At 48.8% G+C, this 13,195-nt stretch overlaps 1 protein-coding gene across 2 annotated transcripts in view; it reads left to right on the forward strand.

The window, feature by feature from the left end:
- The window catches only part of LOC147112915 (uncharacterized), a 42,169-nt gene extending 29,217 nt beyond the window's left edge, over window positions 1–12,952 (forward strand). The window contains exons 6-7 of one of the 2 annotated variants that reach the window (XM_085997699.1): window positions 6,352–6,462; window positions 7,560–12,952. In XM_085997699.1, the coding sequence (XP_085853825.1) occupies window positions 6,352–6,462; window positions 7,560–7,655 (207 nt within the window). In that variant the 3' untranslated portion in view covers window positions 7,656–12,952. Of the gene's footprint in view, window positions 1–5,113; window positions 6,180–6,351; window positions 6,463–7,559 lie in introns of those variants that run through there. The other variant, XM_085997700.1, reaches the window with a different exon arrangement.
- The last annotated feature ends 243 nt before the right edge of the window (window positions 12,953–13,195 follow it).

Here is a 13,195-nt window from a genome sequence, read left to right on the forward strand (position 1 = left end):
AAGGGCTATCCTCTCTGCCCATAGCTGATGACAACACTCCGTGTGGCCGACACCCCAGCAGAAGAGCTGATCAGCGGCCATCAGATGACCAGGCACAGTAAACAGCACACTATTGGTGTTCTCAAAAAGCGTTTCCGATGTCTGGAACATTTGGGGGGATCCCTGCAGTACTCGCCGCAGCAAGTGGGACACGTCGTCGTCTGCTGCATGCTCCACAACTTGGCAAATCGACGCACCCAGCCAATTCCACCTGTCCCTCAACGACCAGCAGAGCAGGAGGAGGAGGAGGAAGAGCAGGCGGAGGAGGAGGAAGATGGAAGGGCTCCTGAAAGTGGAAGGGCCATACGTCAGAGGCTCATCAGGACTACTTTCGAGACTCCTGTGGCGGAATGATGAGAGTCTTAACTCCTGCGCACTTTGGATGTTTGACGGCCTCTGAATGCCAGCATCACTGAAAGTAGTCACGTGCACCATGCCACATTGAAACTTCTGTTTATTGTCACAAAAGTCTTTCATTACAGCAAAACAACGTAATGTCAACAGAAACCATAAGTCACAAAATAACTGTGAACTCTTCGGCAAAGCCGCAAAACTCAACAAACCTTCTGCAAATATAACAACAGGTGAGGGTGTCCTTGAATTTGGACAAAGAAACGTCTCAGCACCTCCCTCTACAACTGGCCCCTTGAGGGAGAACGACTTCTCTTTCGCGCCCGGCCCCTTCCCTCCCTGCTGCTCCTACGTAATTGGACCCCAGTGGCAGGCTCAAGGCTGGGGGACGCCTGCTGACTGTGTGGAAGCGCAGAAACCCCTGAGGGACGGCCTGGCCGACCTCTGGGCTTGGAGGGTGCGGACGCAGGATGCTTGATGTGACCATGGCTGGAAGCAGTGTGGGCTGCAGGTGGTGGCAGCTGCACTGCAGACGTACCAGCGCTGGCATGTGCAATGGTCTCCTGCCGAGAGAGGACACCTGCACCATGGTCGGACGACACACTGGCTATCTGAGGGGAGCGGCTCGGCTCATCCGCCACAATCGCATGCTCCACTGATTCCTGGCCTTGTATGGGACTGGAAGGGCCCGGGGTGATCCTAACTGATGCAGAGAGGGTGGCTGCAGTGAGAGATCGCGTTGCCTCAATCTGGGTGTGGAGGAGCCCAGCAAGTGACTGCGTGGCAACAGTGAGGACCTGTGTGCCAGGTGCCAGTGCTTCGGAGAAGCCCTGGACAGTTCTTCCCATTGCTTCGGACAAGGCAGGTGCCGACCGCTCCACTGCCTCGGACAAGCCCTGGACAGACCTTTCCAGGGATTGTCCGAAGCCCTGAACAGTCCTTTCCACAGCGGCCTCAAAGCCCTGGACAGTCCTCTCCATTGTTGGGCCAAAGCCCTGGATAGTCCTGTCCATTGTTGCCCCAAAGCCCTGGAGAGTCCTCTCCATTGTTGCCCCGATGTCCAACATATTCTTAGCCAATGAATCTATTGACTCAGGCATCTTCTCCACTGCGCACTCTCCTCCAGATCCGTGAGAGTGACCACTTGTGGAGGTCCGCCACCGGTTCGACGCTGCTCCTTTCGGATCATCGCCAGCTTGGACTGCAGGGGAAAGAAGGGGAAGTTCTGTAACGTGATGCCTTGAGAGATCATCTCATGCTCCCCATGGTGCAAGAGCCCTTACATGATTCCTTGAGACATCTGTCCATGTGTGTGCCCAGAAAGGGCCATGGGTGTTTGCTGACAGATGGCCATTGGGGCATTGTGGCAACAGGGTGCCCGAAGTCAGCTGCAGATGGAGGGAATCAGAAGTTTGCTAAACCATCACTCACCCTAACGATCCGTGTGAGGTCGTTGAATTTCTTCCTGCACTGAACAGGGGTCCTGGTCGCCATGCTGCTGGAGTTGACCCTCACAGCAACCTCCCTCCAAGATTACGGGCGCTACAAGCACTCGGCAGGGACTGTGACTTTAAAGCGGTATCAGCGGCAGAAAATACTGAAGATAATGTCCGCGATGCCTTCGTGAAAGGCCTGCGGTCCGACTATGCACGGCAAAGACTTCTTGAAGCAAAGGACCTTGACCTGAACACAGCTGCAGCCCGCCCTCGCTCGCTCCCTAGAAGTGGCCCATCGGGACCTCGAGGCGTACTCCAGGTACAGTAATTTGCGACCCTGGGACTCGGGACCGACCCCGACCGCGATACCCCTCGCAGCGCCGCCCCTGGGACCTACGTCGGCGTCCCGGACCCGATCGGGACCGCCACCCCCGGTACCGGCTGCGACTTCGGACCCCCGCGATCGGGCCGCCGGCTGCTTCTTCTGCGGCCAGGCAAAACATCCTAGGGCGCGCTGCCCAGCGAGAAACGCGACGTGCTCAAGCTGCCTGAAGAAAGGCCACTTTGCTAAGGCCTGCAGAGGCCAACAGAGATCAACAGAGGCCAGCAGTGCCTCATGCGAGTTGTGGGGGCGGCCATCTTCCATCAAGGCCACAGATGCCAGCATCCCCACGTGTGAGTCATGGGGGTGGCCATCTTTGATCCAGGCAACTGACACCAGCAGTGCCTCATGTGAGTTGTGGGGGCAGCCATCTTCTCCGCCATTTTGTCCAACCTCGTGGGCGCCGCCATTTTACCCTCCACGCTCGACCGCCACCTCGCCTCCGGACTCGACCACCGCCTCACCCGCAGACTACGGCAGCTCGCTGAGCCACACACTAGCCTCCGTCACACTGGACCAAGCCCGCCCGCACCACCTGTCCAAGTCCATGATGGACATCAAAGTAAACGGCCGCGCCACGACCTGCCTGTTCGACAGCGGAAGCATGGAGAGTTTCATCCACCCAGACACGGTGAGCCACTACTCCCTCACTGTCCGGCTAACGCGCAACCGGATCTCGATGGCATCGAGGTCCCACGCCACAGACATCAGCGGCTACTGTGTCGTGACCCTGTCGGTTAAGGGCACTGAGTATAAAAATTTTAAACTCCTCGTCCTCCCCCAGCTCTGCGCTGCCGTCCTACTAGGGCTGGACTTCCAATCCCACCTCCAAAGCGTCACTCTAGCATACGGCGGACCCCTCCCCCCCCCACTCACAGTCGACAACCAGCAGCCTTTAAACCGCCCACCGCGTAACACCTGCGGCCTATCCACCCTCAAGGCCCCGCCACCTTCCCTGTTCGCTAACCTCACCCCCGACTGCAAACCCGTCGCTACCAAGAGCAGGCGGTACAGCGCCGGGGACAGAGCCTTCATTAGCTCTGAGGTGCAGCGTCTCCTGAAGGAGGGCATCATCGAGGGGAGCAGCAGCCCCTGGCGTGCCCAGGTTGTGGTCGTTAAGACCGGCAATAAAAACCGCCTGGTCATCGACTACAGCCAGACCATAAACCGGTACACCCAGCTGGACACATACCCCCTTCCCCGCATATCTGATATGGTCAATCAGATTGCACAATACCGAGCATTCTCTACCATCGACCTTAAGTCGGCCTACCACCAACTCCCTATCCGCCCTGAGGACCGCCAGTATACCGCCTTCGAGGCGAATGGCCGCCTCTACCACGTCCTTAGGGTTCCCTTCGGCGTCACCAACGGGGTTTCGGTCTTCCAAAGGGAGATGGACCGGATGGTTGACCAGAACGGGCTGCACGCCACGTTCCCCTATCTAGATAACGTCACCATCTGCGGCCGCGACCGGCAGGACCATGATGTTAATCTGGAGAGATTCCTCCGTACGGCCCAACGGCTGAACCTCACCTACAATAAGGAGAAATGTGTGTTTAACACCTCACGCCTTGCCATCCTCGGCTGCGTAGTAGAGGACGGACTCATCGGCCCCGACCCGGAAAGAATGCGCCCCCTCATGGAGTTACCCCTCCCCCACTGCCCAAAGGCGCTGAAGAGAACCCTGGGGCTCTTCGCCTACTATGCCCAATGGGTGCCCAATTATGCGGACAAAGCCAGACCCCTCATGAAGTCCACATCCTTCCCCCTTACGGAGGAAGCGTGCGCTGCCTTCTCCCTCATTAAGGGAGACATTGCTAAGGCCACAATGCACGCGGTGGATGAGTCCATCCCCTTCCAAGTGGAGAGCGATGCATCCGACTTCGCCCTAGCCGCTACCCTTAACCAGGAGGGGAGACCGGTGGCCTTCTTCTCAAGGACCCTACAGGGCCCTGAGATCCGACACTCGTCGGTCGAGAAGGAGGCCCAGGCGATTGTGGAGGCTGTACGACGCTGGAGGCACTACCTGGCAGGCAAACGATTTACCCTCCTCACCGACCAGCGTTCGGTCGCTTTTATGTTTAATAACAAGCTGAGGGGTAAAATCAAGAACGACAAGATCTTGAGGTGGAGAATCGAACTCTCCACCTATGATTATGATATCTTGTACCGGCCAGGTAAGCTGAACGAACCCCCTGATGCTCTATCACGAATTACATGCGCCAACGCGCAAATTGATAGACTTCAGACCCTCCACAACGACCTCTGCCACCCCGGAGTCACCAGACTTTACCACTTCATTAAGGCCCGCAACCTGCCCTACTCCATCGAGGAGGTCAGGACCATGACCAGGAACTGCCAGACCTGTGCCGAGTGCAAACCGCATTTCTTTAGGCCGGACAGAGCAAGCCTGATCAAGGCCACCCGCCCCTTCGAGCGCTTGAGCATCGATTTTAAGGGGCCCCTCCCGTCCTCTGACCGTAATGTGTACTTCCTCAACATTGTTGATGAGTACTCCCGTTTCCCCTTCGCCTTCCCCTGCCCAGACATGACCAGTACCACGGTCATTAAATGCCTGAACGACCTCTTCGCCTTGTTCGGGTTCCCAAACTATATACATAGTGACCGGGGCTCCTCCTTCATGAGCGAGGAACTCCGCCAGTTCCTACTAGCAAGAGGTATTGCTGCAAGCAGGACCACCAGCTACAACCCTCGAGGGAACGGCCAGGTGGAAAAAGAGAACGCGACTGTATGGAAGGCCGTCCTCTTAGCCTTAAAGTCTAAGGGCCTCCCAACCTCCCGCTGGCAGGAAGTCCTCCCGGCAGCGCTGCATTCCATCCGGTCACTACTTTGCACTGCCATTAACGCCACCCCCCCATGAACGAATGTTTGTTTTCCCCAGGAAGTCGACTACGGGAACCACACTACCAACCTGGCTGACCTCTCCGGGGCCCGTCCTGCTGCGAAAGCACGTGAGGGCCCATAAAACGGACCCCCTGGTCGAGAGGGTGAACCTCCTGCACGCCAACCCTCAGTACGCCTATGTGACATACCCAGACGGGCGGGAGGACACAGTCTCCTTGCGAGACCTCGCACCCTCGGGCATTCCGGAGACACCACCTTCACCCCCCCCCCCCGATTCCAGCTCGGGTAGACGGCATGCTGGAACCCCACGAGCCCTCGCCGACCACGCAGACACCAGCATCACCACCGGAGAATGCAACACCGCCGCTGCGACGATCGGAAAGGCTTACGAGGCCCCCGGACAGACTGACATACCAGAACTGGTAGTACACATCACCCCGCCGGACTCAAATCTAAACAAGGGGTGAATGTGGTAAACCACTTTTGTCGTTCACTATCGTTACACTATAGTTATCACTGTTATATCGTTACTCTATGGTTATCACTGTTCACACTGTTGTATCACTATACGAGGTCGCCTCTTGTCACGCTGTTATACCTGGGCTGACCACTGCTGACTCCGCCCATGGCTCCACCTACCTGCCCAGGTATAAAGGTGGTCGACTGGCTGGTATTCCTCCTTGTTGGATCCGATCACCCACGAGGGTGGGCTCTGTTATTTAGCCAATAAAAACCTATAGTTACTTTCTTAACTCGTCGCTTTTCATTGGATGAATTGATAGGTATATCAGGGCTACACCCAATTTCTAGGCCTATAAGTTAGTAGCAGAAAAGCTGTGCAAGAAAATAAAAACTTGTAAGGAACTCTTTTTTTGGGGTTTAATTTTAGATGTATTTTCTCTCAAACTCACTGAATTATATCCCTAAAGTTGAGTTTGATCTAGCCTGTTCTTGACGTCCAGTACATTAATGGTTCTATAGACAAATGGAAAGTGCTTTAAGTTGGAATTGAGGGATTTTTTTAAAATCCAAGCCAAGTAGCTCTGATGTAGATTTTGCTTTAGGATTTTTTTTGGGGGATGGCAGTAATAGCTTAAGGAATATTCTCTACATTGCTTTGGGGGTTTCTCTGCCACTTTGGAACTGCCCATTAAGAACCACAGGAGCAATCTCTGGTTATGTTCTGCCAGAACTTTTTCAATTATGCATCTGCCTAGTGCTTTATTTTTATTTGCATAGATACATAACCACTGATTGTTATATTTTTGTCTGTAGGATTTGAAATATACCCCTCATTATAAGGTTCTGATTCACACAACTGACGGAAGAAATTCAGCAACAGCCTACATTCTAGAGAAGGACATTGTCATATTAACAAGTGTACGGGTAAGTGTTTGAGTGTGGGGGTGGGAGTAGATTTGGGGACAAGATGCTGTGTAAAAGCTGAGGTGGAGAGGACTTAGATTCACTTTTCTGTGCAATGTGATTGGAGCATAGTTCAACCCCCAATTACTACAAATGTTGGTCCTAAAGTGATGTCTAGAAGTACTTCAACATTAAAGTGTCCATTTGGTCATGGTCTGGAGAGGCTATTTTAATGTTTCAGATTGGATCAAGTGAGTTTGATCAAATGAGTGTCATTCAAGATTTTGATCAAATGACTGACTGTGTTCCCATATTGAAGATAATTTACAAGAAAAAAATCTTGTATACATATATGGGAAGGAAATCTGGTAATCTATCAGGAAGAATGCTGTATCAAAGTGTCTCAGTCTCAGAAGGAAAACCCCAGGGCAAAAATTTGAGCACAAAGTAATACTCATTTTTATATTCAAAAAAGCAAACTGAACGATATGCATCACTTGTGGAAGTGAGTGCTTTGGACCAGTCTGGATGCCAATCTGGAAGTATCTGATCTTGTTAAAGTACAAGTGAATGGAGCTAATTCAAGATGGAAGCAGGCAAGTCTTGTAACCTCCATCATTAGAGATGCCTGGTTATCTGTTGAGCGACCTTGAAATGCTGGGCTTTGAGGTTTGGGGGAAAAAAGGACATTTCTAATAATCGTTCTCCTTCAACTTACTGCTAGTTATGGACTTCAGATTTCTTTTCTTCCCACTTGTTTCCTTCTATTCCTTCCCTGGAAGCATTGACCTCCTTGCCTGGGATACAGTTCCAGAGTATTTCTCCCAAGTACCCATTTGTCACATGTGAGCTTTGATAGTGTGTTGCCAGTCTACGCAACTGCATGGGGGGTCACAACTGAAGCCCAATCCTGCCTTCACCCAACGTCCACATATGCATAGGGTCTATTGGATAGTAAGTGAGAGTGGAAGCTGTGGCAGATTTTTGTCCTCCTAACCTAGGAACTTTAAGACTGTTTGTGGAACCTCTACCGCTCCCCAGGCTGAGGCTTCAGATTTGTTATCCAAACTATATTTGTTCACTGAATGCTGATCAACTTTGCACATTGTTATTTTTAGGTGTCCCACCCCCTGTTGGTATCTTACTTCAGCACGTTTGATGGAGCCCAGTACATAATGATGCCATGGCTGACGGAAGTCTACCCCCATGACTGAATGGAGGTTAACAGCCAAATGATGCCGGAAATGTATTTTGCTCAAGGAGAATTAATGTGAAGCCTTTAAATTCATGAAGGTCCTGAATGTATAATGTATTTAAAATGTCATGCCAAACTATTTAGAGAGAGTTTAAAAAATATTACCATTTCAGGCACATATTTGTTGATCCTTCCTTTTGAAATGTGAAATAATTGCAAGATGTTTCAGTCACGACATAAAAATCAAGTGTATGTTTTCTACATATTTTTTGACAAACTTATTCAATACATATCTTTCTTTAACAGTGGCACAGCGTGGTGAGTAAGCTTATAACAGGCTTCTAGCCTGTCCAATACACAAGACTCCTGTTACCAGTGACAGATGATAAGGTCAAACCATTATAATCATTCATTGACAGTGTTAGATTATAGAGTGAGAGAAAAATCAAAGGGACAGGGTAATGTGTACTTCAGCAGTAGTAATTTACAGAATGTCCTTACTAGCTCTATACCAAGAAAAATATGGTGTCATTATAAGAAAAAAAGTAAATTGAAGCTTCCACTGTTTTTGTATGGGAATAGGAATTGAACTTTGACTTTATGCTGTAATACGTTGAAAACCATGGGGTGATGGTACACCCACCTCTGTCTCCCTGAGTTGTAGCTCTGAGTTTCTTTTGTAAAAAAAAAAAAGTTCAGAAGCTTCTCCATGGTGCACTCAACTTCTCCTGAGTGCCGGAAAGATTCCAGGTCTGATCCCAGGTCTGCGATGAATTAGAAGAAGCTGTTGGAGTGCTTAAACTGGTCTTCTGGGCTGGGAAGGGGAAATCGCAGCCAGGATTCCCATTGTTGACTGCTGGAAAGTGCACGTATGTGAAGAAGCTGGGCATGGGCAGAGTCGGGCTCAACCCTCCCAAGGTGTAATACCCGACTGACCCTCACTGTCCAGGCTCACACATGAAGGCTGGCCGCTTTGGTGAGGTGCTGTTCAGAATTAATGACAGGTAATTTGATCAGACTGAAGCAGTCCTGTTCGTATCTCTGGACACCAGCCTTCTCCCCTCTCAATTCCATCCTTGACCCTGGCAGTTTCCTCATGCTGAACCAAACTTTGGACCCTGTAAAGAGCTTCAAACCCCACATCTAGTCCATCACAAATACCATCTATCTCTACTTCGCTGCTACTGCTGCTGAAAGTCACCTACGCCTTTGTCACTTCCAGGTCTTTTCTTACCAATACTCTCCTCGTAGGCATCCTGAGCTCCACCGGCACATTCTCCAACTCATCCAAAACTTTACTCCTCGAGTTCTATCCTGTCACCTATGATCCCATCCTCACCAACTTTCACTGGCTCCTGGTCCCCAGTGTATTAATTTCATAGAAACATAGAAAAATACAACAGAAAAGACTGCAGTCCATCTGGACCGAAAACGAATTACTCCCAATCACACATTGCATAAATATTTATCCAATTCTTCCTTAATTTTTTCCATACTATCTGCCTCCCTGGAAAGTCCATTTGCCACCACCCTCTGTGTAAAGCAGTTAAGATCAAAATAAATGTAAACCTCTTTTAAGCTTGATCCCATGTCCCTTCGTTCTAGATTACAACAGTGACTACACTTCAAAAAGTACATCATTGGCTGTAAAGCGCTTTGGGACGTCCAGTGGTCATGAAAGGCACTACAGAAATGCATGTCTTTCTTTTAGAGTTCTTGGAAATCTTAAATACATTATCAGGGTTTCATTGATCTCTTCCCTTCAGAAGCTTGATGCTTGAATAATATTGCCACCGAGCCTTCTCTTCAGTGTAAACAATCCCAGTCTCTTCAACTTCTCTTCGTAGATCAGATGTCTTGCACTGGGCATCAGTTTGTTATCCAGTTTTGCACTGCTTCCAATTCCTAGATATTGTTGCTGTAGTATGGTGGCCAGAAATGTACACAGTATTCCAGGTGTGGCTGTGCCAATACCTGTACAAATTCATTGTAATCTCCTGGGATTTGTGCTCTCTTCTTTTGGGTATACATCCCAAGATTTTGTTCTTTACTTACTGTTGTCACACACCGATGTTAGTTTCATCATTTTGATATTAGCTATTCATTAGTACTCTGATACTTCTCCTATGTTGTGTCTGTAACCTAGAGGCATTTAGTTTATATTCTCGCTGTTTATTTCCCTCCATCATCTAGTCTCCTAACCTTGCATTTGCCAACATTAAATGTAATTTGCTACTCATCAACCCACCTTCCCAATCTATCCAAATCGCTTTGTATTTAGTTTGCCTGTTCCCTATTGTTTACCTCCTTTCTCCCAGTTGGTGTCATTTGCAAACTTAAGGCAAGTTTGTTTCTGTAACCGACTCAATCATTTATATAAACTGTAAACAACAATGATTCCAACAGTGATCCCCGTGGCGCCCTGCTAGTGATCCCTTGCCATTGTCGATTCTGGAATACTACGAACTCCTGTCACTCTCCACTCCACCAGTGCTGGCAGCGGCTTCAGTTATTGGGCCTCTGTACTCCGGAATTCTCTCCCTAAACCTCTCCTCATTGCCACATCTTTCTCAATATCAAAAGACTCCTGAAAACCTATTTCTTTGACAATGCCTTTGATCACCTGCCCTTACTGTTTTCCTGACTCCTGCTTCGATCTATTCTCCTTTGCACGGGAACGTTTTGTTATTTTAAAGTTGCTACATAAATACAAGCTGTTGCTGTCTTGGCCCAGATCAATCAACGCAGCACAGTGTGGTTCAAGTCTGGGATCTACCTGGTCTGTGTAAACCTGCTCGGCCATCAGGGAAGCTTCATTGTTGTTCCCCAATACCCAGCACCACCTTTGCACGAGGAAGTAGATGGGTGACCTGCTGCTTGTATCACTATGATCTGGCTGCCAGGAGTTGTGCAAGAATGCCAGTAGGACAGTTCTCTTCCAGATATTTCCCCTCCTGTAAGACGGCATCTGGTATTCTACACTTCCCCCCCCGCCCCCAACAGTATTCACCCGAGAGTGGGAGATGAGTGAACTTGGGCAATCAAACCCACATCCATTCTCACTACCTTTTGAGCTTTTTAAAATGATATGTTGTTTAGCAATATTGCTTAAAAGGCCCCTAGTTTAACATGCATATTCAAGTATCATGTATAATAGAGGCAGACCTACTAGGACCAGGCACTAGGAAATCCAAATCTAAGCTGTTTCTACTTGTATGTTCAATACATGCAATAACTGTTCTACATTTGTGGTCAGTGAGCTGATCAAATGTATCCTTAATGCTCCATCTACTTGATCTGTTAAGAAATGTGCATTCTTTCCCCTAAACTTTACCTTTGGAATTGAATGTGACTCAGCACTGTAGTTTTTTTTTTTTTTAAACTTCACAAATTCTGTACCATTGCTTTTACATCACCCCTCATTAAAAACAGTTTCACAAACTCTATGTCGATGACTATTGCAATAAGCATTGTCTGAGAATGTTTTATTCCCTTCATGGATTCCTGTGAATCAAATAAATGTCAAAACTAGCTATTCGTATAATAATTTTGCATGTTCAGTGAACTTTGTGTAAGATGAGATGGTTAAATATATTGTTGGGGGGGGGGGGGGGTGGAATATTTTACATTGATGGATCCAGTTGAGTAATCTTTCATGATGGAAATAAAATCAAACTGAAGGCATTGTTCTCATTATGTCAATCATGCTTAACTCCATTTCATTAGTCTTGAGCTTTTCTGAGCTGTTTTTCTTCAGGTCAGAACAACCTCTGCTCACTAATGTAAACCATCAGGGACTCCCATAACATATTCTTCTAAGAGCTTTGCACAAATTATGTAACTGGACTTTTTGGTCATGTCTAATCGCTGACTGTAGGGTTCTCAAAATTCCCACATTCCCCAAAGTTATGGATAAAGGGACCCTGTTTGGACAAGTTATTAAAAAGGGTACCCAAAATGGCTTCTGAGACCTCGTGACCAAAACCGACAGGATTTTAAAAGGCAGGCCCTGAAACAAAACCTAACATGCATGGAGCTGTGAAGAGACTTTGTAAAGCCAGACAGCTAGGTAAACACAGAATATGCATTCTTCACCTTGGAACAGATCAAGCCAGGATGGCTCTAATCTGAAAGCCATCAACTCTTCGCATAAATAATTGGTAACAGCTCACAGGTAGCTGCCAAGCCAGGAAACCCGAGTTTCATAAATGACAAACAGCCAGGATATCGAAGCCATTATACATAGGAGCCAACCACCCCAGAAGTCGTTAAAGTAAATGGCTGTAATCATTTGAAACGAGCCCGCCAAAAGTTAGACAAAGGACTGACCTGATTTGGCGCACAGATAAGGGGTGAAGAACAGGGTATAATTGTAGGTCCACCAGTAGTGATCGCTCTCTTGCTCTTGTGGCTCTTATCTCTCAGCTCTTGCCGCTTTCCCCCTGCTCCGGGCTCCTGCCTCTCGCTCTCGTGCCTCGGGGCGGGCCCTCTTCTCCCCGCGCCGCTCAGCACCAAGGACGCCCATTACACCAGGGCCAAATGCGGGAGGAGAATGAGAACCCGAGTCGAAAACGCACAGGACACACGGGGCCACAAACAGACGAGACGAGATGAGGAAAACAGTAAAACCGGTGAAAGCAGAGAAGAGCAGCGGGAAGACGCGTTGGGGGACAAACGGCCTAGTTATAAGCTGGCGTGGGATGCATGGACAGTAAAACCCCAATTTAAGAATAAGTTGGTGTTCGAAGCATGGGTAGTGAAATCAAGACAAACGGCCTAGTTATAAGCTGGCATTTGATGCATAGACAGTAATAGCCCAGTGAAGAATAAGCTGGTGTTCGAAGCTTGGATAGGAAAATCATTAACAGTAAAAACCGCCAACCGGACCTCAACTGCAGTAATACCGTCGGCGACCGCCCGAAGAAGACCCATCGCGACGAAACACCCAACAAAGACGTTAACGGAGGAAAAGGAGGGTGCTTCGTACAAACAACTTCATTGCCGCGCCGTGACCACGTGACGACGACGAACCCCAAAGGACAAGAAGAGTGAACCTCAAAACCCACAACCAGTTAAAGCGACAGGTTTCAAATTGGCGAGCATGAATTCCCGGCCACTCGTAGCTTAATCTAGTTAGGTATTGGGGGTGGGATAAGGATAAAGGGATTTTTAATGTATTTGTTTCCCTCGATGTGCCGTGTGTTCCCCATTCCCATATAAGTGTAATTGTTTATGCCTGTAATTATTCCTGTAATTCTCAGTTAAGATTGCGTTTTATTGAGCCTTTAATAAAAATTACGGTTTTCTTGCACCAAACCACTTGTCTACTCGATTTTCTGTATCGCCGCCTGTACCTAAGTCCGGTGTCTAGAACCCAGGGGTGTGGGAGCGATTCGAACCGCTCAGAGACAGTCAGGGGTGAAGCTAACTGGGCGCACGCCACCCCCCTACAAACCCTAATGCTAACTTACTCAAACTAGGATTTCCCAGAAACCGAGGTCTAAGTCGAAGGATGTTGGCACTTCTCCACCATTTGTAAAAAATCTATCCAACCCACAC

Source organism: Somniosus microcephalus, chromosome 9, assembly GCF_052327205.1.
Source record: "Somniosus microcephalus isolate GS21.2 chromosome 9, FLI_Smic_1.0, whole genome shotgun sequence".
Taxonomy (NCBI): Eukaryota; Metazoa; Chordata; class Chondrichthyes; order Squaliformes; family Somniosidae; genus Somniosus; species Somniosus microcephalus.